General features: G+C 41.6%; 1 protein-coding gene across 1 annotated transcript in view; it reads left to right on the top strand.

Annotated features, from left to right (window-relative positions):
• The window catches only part of LOC308285052 (uncharacterized protein), a gene marked incomplete at both ends in the record, with an annotated part of 49903 nt that overhangs the window by 4308 nt on the left and 22432 nt on the right, over positions 1–23163 (top strand). The window contains 25 exons of the mRNA XM_080725770.1: positions 802–855; positions 1799–1888; positions 3265–3309; positions 3468–3512; positions 4152–4214; positions 8794–8859; positions 10222–10263; positions 10494–10575; positions 12462–12497; positions 13164–13343; positions 13613–13702; positions 14742–14812; positions 14984–15172; positions 15315–15486; positions 15685–15774; positions 15924–16031; positions 16605–16749; positions 18024–18193; positions 18673–18786; positions 20024–20188; positions 21142–21228; positions 21637–21768; positions 22150–22265; positions 22633–22731; positions 23005–23011. Of these exons, the coding sequence (XP_080581896.1) occupies positions 802–855; positions 1799–1888; positions 3265–3309; positions 3468–3512; positions 4152–4214; positions 8794–8859; positions 10222–10263; positions 10494–10575; positions 12462–12497; positions 13164–13343; positions 13613–13702; positions 14742–14812; positions 14984–15172; positions 15315–15486; positions 15685–15774; positions 15924–16031; positions 16605–16749; positions 18024–18193; positions 18673–18786; positions 20024–20188; positions 21142–21228; positions 21637–21768; positions 22150–22265; positions 22633–22731; positions 23005–23011 (2458 nt within the window). The remainder of the gene's footprint in view (positions 1–801; positions 856–1798; positions 1889–3264; positions 3310–3467; positions 3513–4151; positions 4215–8793; positions 8860–10221; positions 10264–10493; positions 10576–12461; positions 12498–13163; positions 13344–13612; positions 13703–14741; positions 14813–14983; positions 15173–15314; positions 15487–15684; positions 15775–15923; positions 16032–16604; positions 16750–18023; positions 18194–18672; positions 18787–20023; positions 20189–21141; positions 21229–21636; positions 21769–22149; positions 22266–22632; positions 22732–23004; positions 23012–23163) is intronic.

The following is a 23163-nucleotide window of genomic DNA, read 5'->3' as shown; positions in this document are numbered from 1 at the left end:
AAGGGAAGCCAACTGATCATTGTTTCACCCAGCCATTTGTTGTCAAGTTACATTATTATCATTCTTTCAACAAATAAACAGACAGACAGGAGTAAATAGACCTGACAGATCACATAATAAAACTTTACTTCACTTCATTAATCAGATCCTGGCCCTAAATCTGCCTTGCATTGGCTTGTTTAATTTCATTACCTTTTACAGTATTTCTTTTCTGGAGTGACATCATCAAGTGGTTTTGTTTTGTCCAGTTTTGTCTAATGCTTAAATCTGTTTATTGTATTGATGGTGTTTGGTGTCAGTGGTCCAAAAAGGAATAAAAGCCTCCTCGAGTTCCGTCCTGTGTTGCATTCAGGTGGTTTAAAGGGAAGTCCAAACAGATGTGACCATAGGGATGTGATACAGCCATCTAGTGGACATTCCTGATCACTGCAGATGACTGTTCTATATGGCCTACAGTAGCTGCTTAGTCTACAGTACACAGGCTTAACCACTTCTTAAGCCCTATTCAAATGGTTTAGAAAATAAAGGAACTACTCACAATGTGTCACATCGCAACAAATTGTGAGCTTGTAGATCTGCCTTTTTTCGTTTCTTTCTTTAAGAAAACAAAAAACAAATAAACAAACAAACAAATATGAAACGTATTTCTCTCATTTTCTATTTTAATGAATTAACTGTAACTCACATACACTCACAGCATGTGAATTAGAATTAAAGGCTTCATGACTATAACATACAGCCATTGTTATCAAGTGTTGTTCTGTGTTTTGTAATGAATGTGTTTGATTTATGTTTTGATAGTGTGTTTGCAGTGGGCGGTCGAGGTGCCACTGTCCAGGAGTAAAAGGGAGCAGAGTAAGTGGCCAAAGTTATGATTTACTAAGGAAGTCATATTGCCCTTTTCTCAGTGTTAGAATGTTACAATACAGTGATATTATTAAAGGAGTAGTTCACGCCCAAAATGGCTTTTTTTTAATTGATTACTCACGCCATGGAGACTTGAGTTCAATAAGATTTTTTGTTTTTTGTCGCATTCCTAAGACAATAATTTGATAACAATACATTTACCCCCATGGATTCCGGATGGGGACCCAAATGAGTTTGGGTCCCCATCTGGAATCAATGGGGATACATTTCAAATTCAAATCAAATATCAAATTATTGTCTTAGGAATGCGACAAAATACTAAAAATCGTATTGAACTCAAGTCTCCATGGCGTGAGTAATCAATAGAAAAAAAGTCATTTTGGGCGTGAGCTACTCCTTTAAATACCAGTGTGTTATGTGCCTAAAATGTACTACACCGTAAAATATAAATTTTTTCGAACTCTCAGAGGTTGTCAGGTCAATTTTTTAGCGTTGCAATCAGTTTCATTTTGTGTTTACTGTACACTTTAATTAACATTATTGCTATCGTGACACATACAGTAGTTCTTGACAAAGTTACCTGGAGTAAAGCCCAGAAAAAAGCTCATAATTGGTTACTTTGCAGCGACTTGTGAGCTTGTAGATCTGCTGTTTACGGTGCACGACTCCAGAATCAGAAACAACTTTACATGCAACTAAGTAAAGGCTTTCTAGTTGGGCATGTTGGGAGGTTGGTGGCTGAGGGCTAGCGAGGACAGAGAGGGTGTAATTGATGGCAGCATTCATCTGTTTTTCCATGTTATTTCTGAACTCCAAGTGACAATGTTCTCTGTCTGACTCTGCCTTGCACATGTGCACACACACACGCACACGCGCGCACACACACACACACACGCATGCACGCATCACATGCACACATGCACACATACAGGGAGATAAAGGTTTTCCAGGAGATAAAGGCCTCCCAGGACCAGAGGGCCATCCAGGGTCAGAGGGTCATGCTGGGCCAATGGGACCAAAGGTAGAAGGTCTTAACTTCCCTCTTCTTTACAGCTCTGTCTGTGTCCTAGGAAATACATGTTTCATACATGTATACATGTTTTATAAGGTGCATAGGTGTTGAGAAAACTATCAGTGTTAAAAAGAACAAAGCAGTCAAGCAACTCGTAGCCAAGATGCAAAGATGTGCAGTTCCAATGTTTCAACACAGTGGGCACTATCTTATGCTTGGCGCTAACAGCGCTAAGCACAGTGTAATCATCAATTGCTACAACAAACGCAGGTGTCATTTTGCCCATGTGGTAAAATTACCAAATGCACTTATCTCTGCGCCCTTTGGGTATGTTGGTCCATTGCTTACTTAGGTGCAGTGAGAAAATTAAAAAAGAGATTATACCTTGGCTTAGACCACCCCTGAGCTGAATTCAACTCAGATATGGTATATCCTTACTATTTGAAAGAGCACATTATTTGTATAAAGATGCACAACAAGGTACAGTAGGTGGCAGGTGCCTTTGCAATACGTAGACACAGCTTACAATCTGAATTAAACACAACACTCACTTTCAACAGGGTAGATGACATTGCTGAAAGACTCAGCACTGAAGTTGAAAAAACTATTCATGATCTGGGCCATATTATCCATAGGCTACTACAGTATATATTGCATTGCAATTTGCCATCCTGTAAGGTTGTTTGTGTGCTTAGAAAGGCAAAAAAAAAGAACACTTGATTTTGTATTATTCCTATTGATACGAATAATAAGAATGTGGCTTTCTTTATCTGTATCTGCATTCATTTGGGTCTCCCACACACAGAACGTGCTTTGTAATGCTTTGATAAATGGTTTAAAAAAGAACCTAATAACTAACTGAGAATGGGATTATTATGTTGTCAAGATCACAGAAGTGTTCTGTCTTAGACAGGAGGAGACATTAGGTTACAGGAGGGAGACGTGGTCACTGGGTGTTCCACCTGTCTACCTTGTGTCCCCTAACATCATTATATCACATCTTTTGATTGATTGATTGATTGATTGATTGATTGATTATTTTATTAGACAAAAATGGAGAACAGTACACGTGTAGTCAATACAATTGAAATGTAGTACAGTACAAGTACAGTTAATGCCTAAAAGGAACATCTCAAATAAGACCTTTTACAGTCTTTTTCACGTTGAAAGCCCTCTTTGATGCTGCTCCCATAGATGATGCTTTTAGTTTACGTGAGATCCACTTTTTGAATCTATCATGTTATAATTAATGTGCCATATAACTACTGTAGGTCTTCTTACTTTAAGGGAATCGGAGACGACACTGATGATTGGTCTAATTTAAAGCACACCCATGACTAATTCATTGTCATACAGTATTAACATTCTTGTTTTTGTCTTTGCAGGGTAACAGTGGCTATGATGGACCCTTGGGGCCAAAAGGCAGTCGGGTATAGTAACCTGTTTTTGTGTTGCATGTTGAAGAATCTATAATTATGTTTATTAAAATGATTACATCAGAATGGGATGATATGTTTTATTTTGTCCATGTATGTACACAGTATATACAAAAACACTGCCATAACCTTGCTGTATCACATCATCACAGGGGCTTCAGGGTAAAGAAGGATTTGCTGGGTCTCTAGGTTTACCAGTAGGTGTCAATTTATTCTACTGTACAGTACATTAATTGTGCATGCGTGCGCATGCGTCTATCCTTCCATCCGTCTCTCCGTACTGTACATCCGTCCCTTGTCTGTCTCCCTGTTTCTACTGTCTTATTCATGGTTTTATTACTAGCGGACTACTTCATTACTGTAATGCTCTCCTAGTCCTGTCTGGTGTATTTTTCAAAAGCATTCGGTCAGTTACAACCTGTGCAGAGCACAGCAGCAGAGGTGCTGACAAAGACCAAACAGAGAGCTTGTATTGGTTGCCTGTTAATTGATTTTAAGATCCTTTTGCTGTTATTTAATTCACCAAATGGCAATGCACCTAGGCCTGTCTAGTTATATGAGATGTCTTTTAGCTATGTGCCCAGCAGGACTGTTAGTCTCTTAACTGTTATGGGGAAGAAGCTATGGACCTTACTTTTATTTTCTCTCATTTATGTTTAATGTATTTTAATGTATAATATATATTGAGAGAATATTGAGTTGCACTTGCTGTATCAAATGTGCAATAAATAGTTTGGTTGTTTGATTAATTGTGCGTGTGTAATATACCTATGCATTATACAGTATACTGTATATGCCTATACTGTATAATGTATAATATTGATCTCTTTCAACAGGGTGTCCCAGGATTGCAGGGGCCTTCGGGGTTGTATGGAGCCCCTGGATGCAATGGAACAGATGTAAGATGATGTAACACATTTAGAATATACTGTACTGTACTGTACTGTACTGTACTGTACTGTACTGTACTGTACTGTACTGTACTGTTTGTCCCCTAACAGGCGTGAAACACAAGTTTTTGAAGCAATATTAAACTTTACCTAATAGATTCCAAACACTGTAGATCATTTTCATGTTAGGTCTCAATCCTTGTATTGTGTCATTTTGAGAAAGTGAAAATGCTTTATTCATGTTTGACCAGTAACGATACCATTAGGAAAAAGAGGCAGACTTTCTTTGTTTTGTATCTTCTTGTGCATTAATGTGCTGCATGTGTGATTTGAGACCTGTTTCCCCATACAGAGTGAATAGAATCAATCAGAGCACAGAAGCAACAGATCTAAGATGATTGACAATACTGTATTTGTGATTTTGTTCAACCTACTGTAGTTTTAAGTGCTTTAATGAGTCAGCTGATTGGTCATATCAAACATAACGTAAAAAAGTACAAATAAAGACCTATTTGAAAAGGAAGGAAATCCAAAGAGAAACTTTTACATAAACCACAATATTTGTGCCATAAAGATAACTTGAAAGTCACTGCTTAGCCAAATTGTGCTTGTCTCTTAGGGAGAAGATGGAATTCCTGGTTTACCTGGGGAACCAGGAAGAGATGGACCAATGGTAAGAAACAATCACAAGTATATAGCATGACTATACTGTAACCAATTCTCTGTGCAAAACTGTTCACTAAAGTCTTTCATGCCTACAGTTTACAGCAAAATCTGGTGCTAATTTAAGTGCTAAAATGGACACAAAACCCAGTGTGTTACATAGTTTTTTTTTACACTTCCTTGGGTTAAGTTAAACCTTTACCTTGACACATCACTGTGACATCACCTACCGTATGTAAAAGCCCTGAGGCGTCTTACTAGTCATTAAAATGTAGTATATTTATTTTCCAGGGTGCACCAGGACCACAGGGACCAAAGGTAAGTGTCAGTACTCCAATACTTTAACTTAACGTAATATACTGTATGACCAGGAGGATGACTCAAGTAGTGGGCCTGTGGGCGTTGAGTACTTTGTCCACCACTGTGTGCAGTACACACATGAAAACGTCCCTCACCAACTCTGTTCTCCCAATCCCATTCTGCCTTTAATCTGTTCTCAAAGCTAATTCTTAGGCATGTTGAGGAGTGAACTTGATGTTTAATTTCATGCTCCAGTAATAATCTGACATGGGCTTTCCAGTTTTGACAGCCAGGAAGTAAATCTTTTCATAAATGGAATCACAATGATGATGATGATGATGGATATTATCATTATCTTCTCCAGCAACATCCTCCTCCTCGTCATCATAATGCACTATTGCGTAATCTTCCTATCACCCCTTTCTTTAATCAAGCGCTGAATTAAAGAATTAGGACCATACCAATGGTAGGCTTGGGCGATGTATTGGCAAAAGGCAGATTTTTCAGATGATTTCATTCTGCAAATGCAATGATCTGCCTCCTAAAAAATTATATTCAACAAATAGACTAATTAACCTTTAAAGCGCAATACAAAACCAAAGTGCGCGCAAAACATATCAATTTGTGACATTATGCACATTCTTGTTAGACTGATTTCCAACAAGTATTTAGCAAAACAGGGTGCTGAATGCAATGACCTTAATATTTGTACTGCTGAAAAACAATTCATAAATCATACTTGAGAGCTAAACGAAAGCAGCATATGTGCAGTTGTACATTTAGCCCTGACCTTTATAACAAGTGATAGATCGACCACGTTTTGACTGCTTGCATAGCACAGTCCCCGGTTCTGAATGATGGTATTTGTTTTTGTAATGTACATTATACTGCAGAGAAAAAGTTGTGAATAAATAATCACATGGCAGTATGGTTCTATAACCACTGCAACTCAATCTACTATCTATTTATTTTTCTGTAGGGTGAATCCCAAATATCAGTGGCCGCAATAAAAGGAACACCTGGGCTGCCGGGGAGAGATGGAGACCCTGTAACTATACTTAGACCTGATTAGAATCTCATTTCAACATTTCTTTAACAGCTATAGATGCGGACACAGAGATGAACCTACCTGTTTTATTATAGGGCCTCCCAGGTTTGCGTGGTGAGACCGGATTCCGAGGGGACGAAGGACCACGTGGCCAACCTGTGAGTTAACTTATTTATTTGGCACACATGGCTGAAACAAAGTTGTGATGGTAATGCTTAATATTACATTGTCATTGTTTCTGAACAGGGATTCCCTGGCCAGACAGGACATCCGGGAGCTAAGGTAAGAAGGTAGCTGCCTGAGCATTAAAGCCACTCCTGGCGTCCCTATTTTGGGCATGACTTTTGCAAGAGAAACAACCGGTCTTGTCTTAGGCCACACACACAAATTCTGAATGAAATTGGATTTTGATTTTGTCCTCCCTGTAATATGTCTGTTGTTTTTGAGTTCTATTGTACAGTTACTGTCATTGTTGTATTTTTATTGTATGTCAAGCACTTTGTGGGTTTTCTCTGTGAGAAGTCCTATATAAATAAAATGTACTTACTTACTTACTTACTTACTTACTTACTTACTTACTTACTTACTTACTTACACGCACGCACGCACGCACGCACGCACGCACGCACACACACACACACACACACACACACACACACACACACACACACACACACACACACACACACACACACACACACAATAGAAGGGACCACATGCTCCAAAGGTCATGCAGTATGTGAGTTTCTCCAAGGTATCTGAGGGGTGGACCTGGTAGAATGCACTTTTTGGGAAGATACAGTAAATCACCATGTCTGGTAAACGGTTAGAGTCCGAGTCCAGAACCAGGCTGCAACCATGGTATAAACTAGGTGTAAATACCCTACCCATTTCAGTGTGAAAGTGCATGGGCCTTGTTCCAGAATGACTGAATTAGATCACAATTCCAGAAAACATACATAGTTTAACCACTTTAAACCTACACTAATGTATACATCGGCTATGTGAAAATAGACGATCTACGTACAAGCTTGTAGAAGGTTGCTGATCTTGTAGATCTGCGATTTTCAATACAATTTTGAAGAAATTCCGGAATGTTTATGAAACATTTTAAACGACACAAATCTTGTATACTGTAGGGGTCCCTGGCACAAAAGCTTTTCAGATGGGGGTCTGTGGACAAATACATATTAATTTGGGGATCCTTGACATGAAACTGTTTGAGAAACACTGATTTAAACAACATGAGGAAGCAAGCCCAAATACGCAACTACACTACAAACCGCAACAATAATTTCAAGCGACTTAACAGAAAAACAAGTCTACTAGTGAGAATACGTTCTGAAGTAACAAACAACTGTGCCAACTTCCAAGTAATATTTTCTATCACAGGGTCAAGAAGGCAGCAATGCTTATACTGGACCTCCAGGGCCAAGGGTAATTATTTTCGAACATGTTCATTCATTCATTTTTAACTCGTTTTTACACATACATTGAAGATGAATTATTTCCCACAAACTATAAATATTGCCTCACTCGCAGGGCAGAGGAGGACCCAGAGGACCCCCTGGACCACCAGGACCCATCAAGGAGTACCAATCAGGTGCCATCCAATTAAAGGTGCAGTACTGTGTAGAGACAGACTGATCTTGGGAGCAGATTTTATTTGATTAAAGTAAAAGAACCGATGATTGATACATTACTTTCAAGGCAATGCAAGGTTCTTTACATGAGGCATACAACATGCATTTAAAAGCATCTAGAGAACTACAGAAATGAAAATAAAGTAAAAAACAGAAACTGGTCTGAGCTGAAACAAAGGAGAAAAGAATAATATATATTACTAAAAAAATACTAATTTGTCATTTTCAATGATTTTATTTACAGTTATTTAAAGTTAGATTTAACATACAGCTGTGATTGTTAATAACAGAAGCATCTGGGTTAGACTTTTTAATAGAGGCTTAACTGCAGTTTTCAAAGCCTTCTTAAAATTGCCCGATAGGAGAGAACTGTTTGCAGTAAATCTGTGGCAGAGCTGAACTGTTGGGCAATGCATCAGGGCAGCATGGAGGTGTTGTAGTGTTTCCTCAAGACATCATTAAGGCAGCTACTCCTTCCCTAATAAAGTTGTTTTTGTCTAACTAGGTTTTAGTTAGGAACATTTATTATTAGGAACGTTTATAAGAAGTATCATTAAACTATTATTTGTTGTAAAATGTATGTTCTGTGAAGATCTAACATTTAGCAAAGCTAGTTTTAAAATATTAGGAACATGCCCTGGGACAGACTGAGGTCTGATATGAAAGGGATTGAAATTTGGTGAGTCTAAATCATAATCCTTTGTTTTGTTTCCACACACTCAGGGGGTTAAAGGAGACAGAGGCGATATAGGGCTGAAAGGCTGCAAGGGATCAATTGTAAGTTTTTCTTCTAAGCTTCAAACCAGTAACAAGCTGGAAATAAGCCTTTTGAACTGCATGGCCCTCTATGAATTAAGTCAACGCCAGAAGTGGACTGATTTCATTTGATCTGCCAGTCTTCCCGATTATTGTTCCTTTGTAAATCCCTCCCCAGGGTGACCCTGGTTCCAGCTACCATTCTCAAGGAACAAAGGGAGACGGAGGAAACGAAGGCCCTGAGGTAAAACTCTGTTTGATTTCACTTAAAGATAAGACGAGCTAATGTTGCTAACCTTGACAGCAGCAAAGAGGATTTCAGAAAGGGCAATAAATGCACAATGGTATTAGCAGTGACTCATTAGATGACTGTGGATGAAGTGGTCCAACATCACAGAGACAACAAACCCAATTTCTATGATGACAAAGCTGTTTAATGTCATGCCAGCCCAGACGAGGGACGGAGGTTACCATGTGCATTTGTATTGCTTACATATCGATCCAGACAAGATATTTATGTATGCTTCAGAATTCGTCCTGCTGCTGCTGTCAGCCGACATGACATCAATAAAGACAAGTGCATCCGATCCAGGAGAAGACATTTTGTTCCCTCTGATTCATTTAGTTAGATTCTTTAGCCTCATGATGACCAACTTTACTGGTGTTGACATTTATCTATAATAATAGCAACAAGATTTCTGTTACTGTAGCTCTTCTGTGTGTGTGAACAGATGATCCAATGACACACAGCTGAGCTGACTTAGCGACAGTTCAGTAGTCAGTTGTCCAATTACACGTGGTGTCGTGGTCCTCTAAAACGGGCTGTAATTGGTTCACAGGAAACCCGATATGGAAGTAAATACCCAGTCTGCAGTTTTCCCCCATTTCCATAGTTTGATTTCAAGTCTAGTGAGCTGGAGTGTAGCATACAGTAGAGAAATACAACAAACTGCACAGACTCCACTGCACTGTATAAGTACATCTAAATACACATTTCTATAAATGTAACTGAAAGCAAATCATTCATAATGGAACAATTAGCAATTACATGATAATTGTCCTCTCTCACTTGTACAGGGAAAGCCTGGGAAGGATGGAGACATTGGACCACCTGGAAAAACTGTATGTAAAATGTGTTTACATGTGTACAACTGCAGTATAATGCATATTATATATATATATATATATATATATATATATATATATATATATATATATATATAATGCATTGATATGTGTATGCATCTTTGCGATTTATACAGCATGTACATGTACTCTGCAAGTGTGCGTGTGTGTGTGTGTGTGTGTGTGTGTGTGTGTGTGTGTGTGTGTGTGTGTGTGTGTGTGTGTGTGTGTGTGTGCACACGCGCGTGCGACATGCGTGCATTTGTGTGTGTGCATGAAATAGTGACTTCAGGCTTTGAATATGACATATCTCTAGGGTTGGGCTGGTCCAAGAGGTTATTCAGGATCTCCAGGAACATCAGGAGACCGGGTGAGTAAGCTGTTACTACCAGACACTGCATGATAGTCATCTGCAAGTTTAATGTCAATGTAAAATGTTCCAGTGCTAGTTGTCATTTATACACAGTTCTCTGATCCATAGGGTGAGAAGGGTGACAGAGGTCCCCGTGGTCTTCCTGGAGAGGTGAGTCCTATTGTCTTCTTCTGCATTATCCAACAACATTTGTTTTATGTTATTATCGCCGACAGTTTTTGCACAACGTTGGTAGAGCCATGGTTGCAGTCTAGTGCCCTGGTTCTCAACGTGGGGTCAGGGGACACCCACAGGTCTTTTACGGGATTCCCGTAGGTCCCCAGCTACAAGGTTGATAGTTAGGAAACAAATTGACCCATACCGTCCTGTGTTCTTTACAGGTGAGGGGTGTGGCTGAATCCATCAAAGGTTACCGTGGCGACCCTGGTCTTCCAGGCCCAACGGGGGTCCCCGGACGTCAAGGTAGGGTGATAGAAAAGGAAAGGTAATGGTCCAATCATAATAGATTATTATAGTGTTCAGCAGAGAGGATGTCACTCACTGTCAAGCTTTTCTTTGGTGGGATAACACACTTCTTTGTTCACAACAGAGCATACAATGTATTTTTTTTTTGTTATCAATAGTTTTTTAAATTTTTCCATAACATGAGTGGATCAAGATTATAGACATACATATGAATAGAATTAGAAAAAGTAAAACATTAATCAAAAGAAAAATACAAATTCCAGACAAACAACACAAACAATAACAAGACAAGAGAAGAAAAAAAAGAGAAAACCCACCCACCCCCTTTCCTCGGACCAACACGGAATGTCCAATAGTGCATGCCTGTTCTAGGCTGTACCACTATATAGCGATTTCTTGAATCATAGCCTTAAGCTTATCTGCAATGTCAGACCATATATTAATGTTTTCTTCTTTTGCTCCGTGTAACCTTGCTATCGACTGCTTTAAGTATACTATATCTATTATCTAGAAAGGTTAAGGCCCACTGGTGAAACGTTAACGTATTCCACCGCGTAGCTACCATCTTCTTTGCCGCTGTTAATCCAGCAAAGAAGATGCACTTGCGTATATTGTTTAGTTGCAACTGTGAGACGTCATTTAATAAAAATAAAGAAGGAGAACAGAGGATACGATGTCATATTCAATGTCAAAATCCCCTGCACATATTGTACTTTGTACATATCATACTAGCACTATGCTCTTTACTGTGTATTATATATCAATGTTTCCCAAACAATGGCTGGGACTCATTTTTGGGTTGCTCCGCGACCCCCAAATGTTTTTCATCATCAAAGAAATTCTATATTGTTAGCAGTCTGGCAGAATAAACATGTTGCTGCTTGTACTTGAATGTGTGACATTTAAGCCCTCTTGAATCTTGATATTGTGGAATTAGGCTTATAATTTGTGCCACATGTCATTGCTATACACCATACATGGGCAACTGGCGGCCCGGGGGCCACATGCGGCCCCCACCTTCACTTAATGCGGCCCGCAGGTTAATACCGGAATACTGATATTATTGATTTCAGCTGTTTCAATTCCAAACATGACCTGCTTTAATTCCGTCAGTCTATATTAGGACTAGTATACTGTAGTAGTATTAAAATGTATTTTTATTTATGTCCAATGTTTTTGTATTTAGGTTCATAAAGTTAACATGAGTATGTAACTAAATGTGTTTGAAATTCAATCAAAATGTTACATTTCAGGATTCCAATAAAAAAAAAAAAAAAAAAAAAAAAAACAGAATAGGCTCTATGCATATACGCCATTTTGTTCTACTTCCGGGTGTCTTTCAACTTCCTTCACAGGTGTTACTGATGATACTAATCAAGGCTCTGTTTGATTTATTGCACAGTGGGTCTCCACTGGTGTAGCAGAGTGTTTCCAGTGAGCCAACATGCACAATATCAGCACCCTGACTCTGTTTGACCAGAATGGAACAGACCCTGCATTAGTATCATTGGTAACACCTGTGAAGGAAGTCGAAAGACACCCGGAAGTAGAACAAAATGGCGTATATGCATAGAGCCTATTTCAATTCAAAAGAAGCAAAAATAGCCGATCTACAAGCTCAAAATGCATCGCAGCGCGATGCGTTTTGAGCTTGTAGATCTGCTATTTTTTCTTCTTTTGTATGAGATACTAGAATGACAAAGTAGGACGTAACAATATGCAGTGTTGCCCTCTGGAGTGAAGGTGGAAATATAGTGGCCCTCCTCACCATCATCAAAGTTGCCCACCCCTGCTATACACTGACGCCTTTGTGTTGTGTTTCAGCTACATTTAATGTACTGTATGTGCTATAATAATGTTAATAATAATAATTGTTTTACCAGGTCCTGTGGGATTTCCTGGTCCCAAGGGGCGCCCAGGTGAGTCATCTGATAAATTTGTTAGACCAGGCTTATTAGTGTTTGTTGAAATATTTTTTTTTTATAATTCAAATGTTTTTTATTTTTTCTTCTTAATACAAAAAGTGGTAATGGGTGGTACAGTGCAGCACAACAACAGGTACAAACATATACAGTCAGTCCAAGATAATACAAAAATAAAAATACAAAATAAAAATACAAAGGAAATAAAAGTAGGAACCTCTTCACATCTTCAAATAAGTGTCATATATGTTAGAAAACTATCCCATATCTCTTTCATCTTTCCCATACCATTCACTCTTCCCAGCATGTACTCATACGATGTGATTTTGATAATCTCCTCGTTCCACTCTTTAAAAACAGGGGTTCTTGGGGTTTTCCAGTTCCGCAGCAGGATTCTGGCTGCTGTGACCAGTCCAACCTTTACTATTACAAAAGCTTTTTTATTTAACCCAGGGACCACTGTCCTGTCTCCTAAAAGACAGAGCAGTGGTAGTGGGGGTATGGTGAATCCCAACCATTTTGATAGGTAATCAAGAATTGTACACCAGAAAGGATACACCATGCGACATTGTTTGTTGAAATATAACCAGTACCTTTGTGTTGACCTCAGCTAGACACCCAGTGAGTCTCTCTCTCTCTCTCTCATTCATTTCTCCCATACAGGCGGGGTACCTCCTGGGTCATACGTCCCGGGCACACCTGGTCCTCCTGGCTTTCCAGGCCCTCAGGGGGATAAAGGGGAGCCAGGGCCCAGGTACTCTGGGCCCCCGGGGCTAGATGGGGATCCTGGAGATAAAGGACTTCCTGGGGATCCAGGACCACCTGGACCACCTGAAGACAGAGGTCATTACTGTGCCAACACCATACTGTGTCGAGTAATACTGTGTAACCTCTTCAATTAAAAAAAAAAAAAAAAAATCATTTGTTATATACTTCTTTCTTGTCCGCCATGTGAATATGGTCTATTATCCAGCCTGCTATGTTTTACCCCGCTGTGGTTTTTAACCTGAAATGTAAAACAAACTACAACATCACATATGGATTCAATCCTCTTTAAATAAAGAAATAAAAAATATTTTTCTCGCCTGTTTTGCTCATGATGATTCTTGCAGGCAGCAGGATCACAAAGGGTTTTCCAGGAATTAAAGGAATGAAGGGGATGGAAGGCCCACGTGGATATGATGGACAGTTTGGAATAAAAGGTGTGAACTTTCTGTATTTCTGGGACTTAGACTCGGCCATCCACGGGCCGTATTCGCGCTAACGGCCGAATCGCGCCGCCCACTCCAATAATAAATCACATCTTTAGACAGGATTTTCTCCGGATTGTGTCCCCAGACCCAAAGAGAAAGTTTTTTGCGGCTGAAATAGCTTTAGATCGGGCTTCTAAATGGGTTAGCATTTTGGCTACGTGTCAGCTAGCTTCCTCCTCTGGACACCCATAGGATTGACCGGAGTGAAAACAAAAGCCAGTTGGGAGAGGGTCGACGAAAGCTATAAAGAAGGTCAATGGAGAAATTTCTGGCACTCTAGCACCCCTTGTGGCCGGATGGCACTGTATGAGTTAAATCTCTCATTGGTCAAATTGAGCAATTATCTTTAAAGATACACCATTAATTCTATAGTCATATTTTTTGTTTGCTTCAGTGCAGCCTCAGTCAGTGCAAAGGTCAATTATATTGAAGTGCTACAAACATTTTATAAGAGATTGTATTGTGTCTGCAACTCTGAGAGTTAAAATAACACAGTGGATTTTACGTGTGTGTGTGTGTGTGTGTGTGTGTGTGTGTGTGTGTGTGTGTGTGTGTGTGTGTGTGTGTGTGTGTGTGTGTGTGTGTGTGTGTGTGTGTGTGTGTGGTGTGTGTGTGTGTGTGTCTGCAGGAGAGAAGGGGAACCCCTGTTATGAGTGTGGGACAGGAGGATTACCAGGCCCGCCAGGTCTACCAGGTCTGCCTGGCATCCCAGGTAACAATATTCCCCTAAAGGCCTTGATACACTCATTTGCAAGCAGTGTCATGCACAGAAAATAGCAGATCTACATGCTCATAATGCTTGTAGATGGGCTATAATAATCCAGACGGGGTTGTGAAAAACCCAACCCAGTCAGGATGGTTTCCTGCTTTCTTGTGAATATGTCTGGGTCCATATTGTCATTAATTCCCAGTCATGTCCTGGAAACATTGGCAAAAATGAAGGAGGCCATATTCCAGGAACGGTTATTCTATGTGTCTTGTCATTCAGGTTATAGTGAAGGGCCAGGGCCCAAGGGAGATCCAGGCTTACCAGGACCAGAAGGTTTCCCTGGATTCCCAGTAAGAAACACTGTCTCCTAGACCTACTGTAGAAGCTTTGCAGTGTACTCTCTGTTTGTCCACTTACTGTAACCCGGCCAACAAAAGTTCTCCTATAATATAGGAGAACCTCATTATCATATTATGACAATGAGGTCAACCTTGACCTTTGAACTTGGAACTTCTCTGTAGGGTCCAAACGGTGAAACAGGATTTCCAGGCATCCCGGGACCAAAGGGAGACTCAGCTTGCTACCATTGCCCTGGGATAAAAGGGGAGAAAGGAGAACTGGGCATACTAGGAAGGCCTGGGTTTGATGGTCTCCACGGACCCCCTGGGTTACCAGGTCCAAAGGGTCATCGCGGCCCCAAGGGGGATTCGGTGAGGGGTTTGGGACTTTTGGCTTTTGCCTTTGACTTTTTTTCCACTTGCCATCAATTGCTGAAATGAAGAATAATAAGTAAATAGGTTGATAAATGTACTGCTGTACCGAATATATGCTCAGTTAATCTCCTCTATCCAGTATGCCTACCCTGGTGTTGGGGGAGACCGTGGTCTTCCAGGTATGCCTGGATTTCCGGGTTTACCAGGACCAGTTGGCCACCCGGGGACCCTGGGAATTGGACCAGTTGGACTCCCTGGACCAAAGGGAGACAGTGGGGTGTCAGGTTTACCAGGCAACCCAGGACTACCAGGTACAGTCAAACAATGTATTCACCAGACACAAAATGTATATATATACTGATACATACCGGTAGGTACACACAAGCAAAAACATACATACAGTAAGACAGACAGAGGAATGGACAGGCAGGGGGTTGTTTATTTAGGGACTGTTCCTGTAACATCCTTCAGCTGTGCATGTCCATGTGCCCTTGCTCCTCCATTGACAGGCCAGAAAGGCGAGCCCAGCCACATTCACTCTACAGGAGACCCTGGACCACCTGGATATAAAGGTCTACCTGGGCCACATGGAAGACCAGGTAACCTCCACATGGAACACTCTCAGAGTTATGGGGCTCCGTGGCCTAAAAGCATACCAAACTGGAGGTCCTTGCAGTGAAAGAGGTTTGAGAACCACTGATGTAACAGATGGATCACTTTACAGTCATTGGTGCACTTCACTTCACAGGGAATGGAGGAACACCAGGCCATCCAGGGTCTCCTGGTTCTCCTGGACAGAAAGGAGAAAGAGGAGACATCTCATACCCTGGAGTGATAGGATTTCCAGGACATAAAGGTAACAGACCTGGCGTAGAGCAAACAAACAAACTGTGTTTCTTTTAAACCAGGGTTCCCCAATTAGTTTTCCCCAAGGGCCGAATTATGTCTAGGGTACCAAGCCGAGGGCCACAACATTGCAGGGGCCAGGGGGCGACGGTGGCGTTCCCGCTACTCCAGCGACAGTTCAGATATGGTCGTTGTCGGGTGAAAATGTCCAAAACCGTTTGTTTTGCATTTATCATTTTAAAAATGATTTAAACTAGTGAAAACAGCCGATCTGTAGATCAGCTGTTTTCACTACTTTTGTGCGACGGCCTTGTATGATGAAGCAGGGCTTTACTTTGGGAAAGAACGTACAAATTTGGAGATACAAGGTTTCCCCCCGACAACGACGATATACTAGTGTTGTTGCTGCTCTTATACCACCATTATTACTGGAGTTGGTGAGGGCCAGACAGTAGCCCCTCGCGGGCCGCAAATGGCCCGCGAGCCGCCTATTGGGGAACCCTGTTTTAAACAGTTGTGATACTGACAGTAATGTAAATGAATGAAATCAAGCTGTAGAAAAGTGTGTATATGTGTCCTATAGGTGACAAGGGACAGCCAGGGCTCCCAGGGGCCCCAGGGAGAGGCTTTCCTGGCCGAGAAGGCGTTCGAGGACAGCCTGGACCTCCAGGACAGAAGGTTAGAACTACACAGGATGTTTGTTTGAAAATGTACAGTCAGTACCAGAAGTACGAGGGCAGGGAGAGAAAAAAGATTACTATTGCTGCTCTCTTACTGTATCTATATCATTATCTATGCAGACCAAAAGCAGGGCTAGAGATTATATATGGCCCCAATGTGCATGCTTTATTTTCCCAAAATACATTTAGCTACTTATTTATTCATAATTCTAAGAGATAGCAATTTCTGGAGTTGTGATAAAAAACATCCATTCCAAACCAATTATACTACATACAGTATTATACTACATACAGACAGAGAGTTAGGGTCGGTTTGTGGAAAGGAGCCATTTGACAAAAACAATCATTCTCAACTATGTTATCATAGATTTTATGTCTGCAAAGGACAATTGTGTGAAGGTTGTTAACTTCTACATGGGGCTTTAATGAAAATTGACCTTCTGAATTGGAGCGCTGTGTTGAAAGAACCAGGAGTCCTTGTCCTTTTGCTTATTCTCTCTCGATTTCACAGAACATTCACCTCTTTCAGCACCACGGAGAGCTCCTACTGTCCTCTAGATTGTGTAGATACTGGATAATATCCATTGTGACTCGTGTCCTGTGCGTGTGTCAGAATTAATAACCCTGTAACAGCCCAGTAACACCCACAATGTAAAACCAGCAGTGTTCATTTAACTTGTGTACAAAGTTAACCAAAGGTGCATCTATGTTGACATTCGTACACTCTCAAAGTTAATGATGCCCTTCTTAGGACTGTCCTGATGTGGGGACATCATTACTCTCTTCTCCATATACAGGCAGTTCTATGCAGAGACTATATTCATATGTAAAAATCTGAAAGATATTTCGTTTTTCACGTACCTTTGAAAAATCGCTGGATATTCTGCGTCGCTCAGATCTGCGCACAGGAGCATTCAAAGGACGCCCCAGGGTCATGTCGAATCAGAAAACGTTCATTGTCCGACCGTGAAAGTTCATTTGAAAGATAAATGCTTCCGAGTCCAGCATGCGCCCAACCCCTCTCCACACAAACATTATGAGCTTCTTCACAATGCATGATGATATGGTATGGTAATAGGGTTTGCGATAGTGACCACCGGCTGTACCCTACTGTTCACTCTCGTTCACAATGCAGTGTGGGATAATATGAGCTCACTACTGTTTAGTGACAGTAATTTCAGGTACAGCCCCAGAGTGTGTTGCCAATAAACCCACGTCATTTGGTTTTAGTAGTGACAGTCAGAAACTGACAACACACCATGCTGCTTGCACACTGTGAATAATGATTAAATTGTTTCAATACGACTGTTTCTGGTGGGCAGGGAGATGGTGGACCAGGCTACACCGGCCCTAAAGGTCTTCCAGGACTCCCTGGGGCAGATGGAGATCAAGGTTCCACAGGAGACTCTGGTCTTCCCGGTCTACCTGGAGCCTTTGGACTACCAGGCCTTCCTGGTCGTCCAGGAGAAAAGGGTACCTTGGAAATATCAATGTCTGCAGATGCACACACGCACGCACGCACGCACGCACGCACGCACACACACACACACACACACACACACACACACACACACACACACACACACACACACACACACAAGCACGCACATTCACGCATTGAATAACTAAAATCTGCAAATGTTACAAGCTCCAGGGTACGTTATAAGAAAGCTGTGTATGCTCACAAACGCACACACAGTCGTGTGCACACCCACACACACATACACAAAGTTATTGACTTGCTAATATCTTTCTTCATATGCTACAAGCCCCAGGGTATGCGATAAAAAAAGCTGTGTATATGCACAGATTGACATTGCACACACACACACACACACACACACACACACACACACACACACACACACACACACACACACACACACACACACACACACACACACACACACACACACACACACACACACAACCTTGAAAGTAATTGAATTGCTAATATCCGCATGTCTGCAGGTAATAAAGGCTCTGTGGGACCACCAGGACTAGCTGGTGATAAGGACTCCTGTAAAGGTGCTATAGGAGGACCAGCGGGACCTCCAGGACCAGATGGTCACGCAGGACCCCCAGGTCAGTCTTTCAACTACGGTAGACATTTAGACAAGGGAGACATTTCAGCCCATTAGAATCTCCCCTCGGCCTGGGCCACAGGGTATAGCGGTCCAGGCACCTAGGCTGGAAATCCGGCCTGACAGCGTGTCGTGGGTTCGAGTCCCAATACCGACGACCTTTGCTGCGTGTCTGTCACCCCCCATCTCTCGCAGCATTTTCTGTCAACCTACTGTATACCTAACAATTAAGGCAGAAAAAGCCCACAAAAATTTTTTTTTTAAAAAGGGGAAGAAAAAAATCTCACCTCACTGAAATACCAGCCGATTATAACGCATGTATCAGGTGGAAATACAGAAGCTTAGATAATGGCCCTGGGTGATTCTGAGCTGGAGGTACAGTAAATCGTTCTCATTTCAAGGTAACAGTGATTTGCTTCTTTTCATTGGTTTAGACCAGTGGTTCCCAAACACTGGGTCGGTACAATTTTTTGGGGTCGCGGACGCATTTCTATGGGGTGGGTTTCCTTTTTATTTATTTATTGATTACATTTTTTATTGCAAGAAAATGTCAAATAAATATACAGTAAAATCTAAGAAATTACATAAATTAAACATTTTAAAATAGCTCACATAACTACTGTATAGCACAGCCTCAAGTACTGTACTGAGAGTGTGTGGAAATGTTGCCCTTGTGGAGTTACGTTACACTGAAAGTAGTCACAAATAATAAAGAAAATAAGCAAAGGAACAAAATAACGGTAGGCTACCTGTAGTTCAATGCCAATGACGTCTCTTGACGTCTTTTTTCAAAGGGCCCCGTGTGCTAATGACGTCTTTGACGTCTTTAGATCAAAGGGGGAAAAAAATAAAGAAAAAAAACATTTTTTTTTTCTTTATTTTTTTTTTAAGTTGTCAAAATGACCTGAGATCAGAGAGATGCTTTTTTCTGTTTGTGTGTTGGCTCCCTCGTTTGGCTGAATGAGAAAATGTGTGTTCAGTCTAGTGGGTGGACACTTTTTTTGATTCATTCTGCTCTATCTCTGGAACCATTTGATTGACAAAATTATTTTTGCCACTGAATCACAACGACTGTGTCTGTTTCTGTGATCAATCAGTGGGCCCCCCCCAAAAAAATATTTTTTCATTTCACAGTAAAGAAAAACATACAAAATCTTGGTATATCTACCTTGGAGCCATTTTGGCTTCTGGCACGGATAGAGTTAAAGACATCACCGTTTCCTGTCCATTCCCTATAGGTCTCAACGGCCATCTTGGTGAAAAGGGGAACCAGGGTGCTCCTGGGTTTGGTCGGCCTGGTCCGGCCGGTGAACCTGGCCCTCCTGGCGTGCCTGGGTTAGGTGGTCCGGGGCCTCCTGGAGCAAAGGGAATCAGGGGCAAAGATGGCCTACCGGGGTCACCAGGTACTGGACTGTTACACAAATATCTCACGTTCACATCTTCAGTTGTGGATAAGTGCACCGCACCCATCCGCTGTCCAACATTCTACACAGATTCTAATCTTCAGACAGGATCTGAAACTTTAATCCTGTTCATGAATAATTGCCCAGCTGTTATGTATGTATACTAACTTTCCAGACAGATCTTTAATATTCAGCAGACTATCGTGGGAAATGTTGCAATATTTGAAATTGGAATCCTGCCCATGAATAAATGCCCAGCTGTTATATATATATTATGCAGAAATATGTTTTTTTGCACAGTACAGTAGTACCTAGTAAGCCCTAGAGTTTTATAGAGCAGTGGTTCTCAACCTTTTCAGTCCGAGACCCCCAACTTGGAACCCCCCCACCTTGACGAGCACTAAGAGTTGAGGCATTTTGTATGGCACGGTTCTACTGTGAAAATATTCTCACAATCTCTGCCTCTAATATTTGACAATTTGGCCAATGTTTAATTTGTCATTTTATAGGTATTAAAAAGTCCTTAAATTGTCACTTTAGAAATGTGCATAATGCATATACCCTCTGTACACTTAAACTTTATGTTGCTTTGTTTACTGAGAAAACAATGTTGCACATTAAGTTAATCACCTGGGGACCCCCAAAATCATTTGGGGACCCACAGGTTGAGAACCACTGTTAAGGGGAACACACACCGGCCACGGAAGGCGCGGGTCTGCCGCCTCGCCCGCCGCGCCGATGCGCTGCTGTTCTATTTCTAGGCGCTGCCGCGTGGTGAAAGTGTTTTTCCCCACCAGGGGAAATGGATGCACCGCGCAGCAGCGCGTCGCATCCAGTTGGTGTTTATGTGCGGCACTTCATGCACGTCAATACTGCAACGCTAAGCTGCGCAGCCGCCCGCGGCCGGTGTGTGCTTCCCTTTATAGAGACTTCTATCACTGTGACTACTGCAGGTCTGAGAGGAGACCCTGGACCAGATGGAGCACCAGGGTTAGGACCAGATGGACCAGGCGGTCCACCAGGACCACCAGGTGCAATAGGTAACTCTCTGTTTCTCTTATGCACAGATGAGAGGACTAGTACAGTACCAAAACAGACAAATAAATACCTAACCTAACTAAAGGAAGGAAACGTTAAGTCTGGTGATTAAGGAGTAAGGACTATTAGGTCATTTGGAAAAGCAGAAAAAAGAACCAAGCAGGGACTGTTCTACAGTGGACGAATTCTGTCCTATAGTGCTATAGTGTAGTATTGTATTTCTATGTTGCACTCAATTATTGTAGTTTATGGTTACATTTTGTGCAAGGTACACAAGAGTCTTATTTTTGTACGGCTTCTTTCAGACAATGTATGTATCAACGTATGTACAATACATATGTTTAATGGTAGCGGTTAGATAATGCTTAGTGGTATGCTCCTGATATTAAAGCCATACGGTACTTTCACAGGTGACAAAGGCCGAGATGGAGCCAAAGGTTCCAGGGGGCCACCAGGAATGGAGGGAGATCCAGGCATCAGAGGACCCCGAGGGTCTCCATCTCCACCTCCCATCAGTGGGACAGGGCCCCCAGGACCCCCTGGTAAATGCAACAGTACTCATTTTGGAATAGTAGTCACTGAAAACCAAAAGGGCTTTCAGTGAGTTGGTATAGATCTGTTGACTAGATGTTAGTGCTACTGTATACCGTATCATTGCTGTCAGCAGAAACCTTGTATCTCCCGCTTTCATCTTTTTACTCTTTTTTGTTGTTGTTGTAAATTAATGCCCTGCTTTGTTGTACAGCAGTGTCACAATTAGTGAAAATAGACAAGCTGCAAGCTCACAATATTGAACATGAACGTGTACTGTATCTATGAAAAGTATTAACAAGAGCTTGTGGCTAAATAATAATTGGACCCATTGCATTTCCTGAAAAGTAACATTTGTGGACAATATCATGATAGTGTTGAGAGGCTAACAGGATATACACTGTTGCAGGTCCACCCGGTCCTGATGGTCCTCAAGGAAATGTTGGATCAACTGGACCTAAAGGACCAAGAGGGTTACAGGGACCACCAGGGACCACTGGAACAAAAGGTAGGTGTGTGTGTGTGTGTGTGTGTGTGTGTGTGTGTGTGTGTGTGTGTGTGTGTGTGTGCGTGTGCGTGTGCATGCGTGTGTGCACGTGTGTGGCGTGCATGCGTATCTCTGTCTGTGTGATAGAGACTTAAAACGCGGCATGGGCCCAAACTCCAGCCCGAGCCCAACTCTGCCTTGTGTTGTTCGACCCCAGCCCGGCCCCGACTCGACAAGGGTCTGCACTCAGTTTATTGGCCTGAGCTCTACATGAGACCAGACAACAAATTAATTTAACACATTTCCATCATCATGTTGATAATGATAGTTGCCTTCTTACTATGGAGCTGCCTCTTGTGTTGTTATGTGTGTATGTGTATGTCTCCAGGTCCTGCTGGTGATCCTGGTCTTGATCACCCATCATTCTCAAGAGGAGGCGCAGGGCCTGCTGGAAAACCAGGAGATCCAGGAATCAGAGGTTTACCAGGTAAGACTCAAAAGACTCGGGCAGATTTGTTAAGATCAGAAATGCAGCAAAGAACATGGGCTGGTCAGAGAATGCAGCCACAATCTGTGAAGCAAAGATGTCAACACATCGCGTGAATGATATTGTGCGTGCGTGCGTGCGTGTGCATGCACATGTGTGAAAGCATGCGTGCGTGCGTGCGTGCGTGCGTGCGTGCGTGCGTGTGTGCGCATGTATGACTGCCTTTGACTTTGTGGTAATATGTTTGATTGGTGTTCCAGTGTTAATGATCAGGCCAGCAGTCTGACTGTACTTATCTTGTACGTAGGCAAGTATTCCATGAAGAAATTAGGGCTGCATGATACTGATGACAATGTTTTTAGAGATGAATCGATATAACTTACTTGTGATTGATAAGGATATCAATCACAATATTTATGTTTATTGCTCAGA

The sequence above is a fragment of the Nannobrachium achirus genome (genome assembly GCF_963921795.1).
Source record: "Nannobrachium achirus genome assembly, chromosome: 5".
NCBI classification, from domain to species: domain Eukaryota; kingdom Metazoa; phylum Chordata; class Actinopteri; order Myctophiformes; family Myctophidae; genus Nannobrachium; species Nannobrachium achirus.
This window is presented reverse-complemented; position numbering and strand designations above follow the sequence as displayed.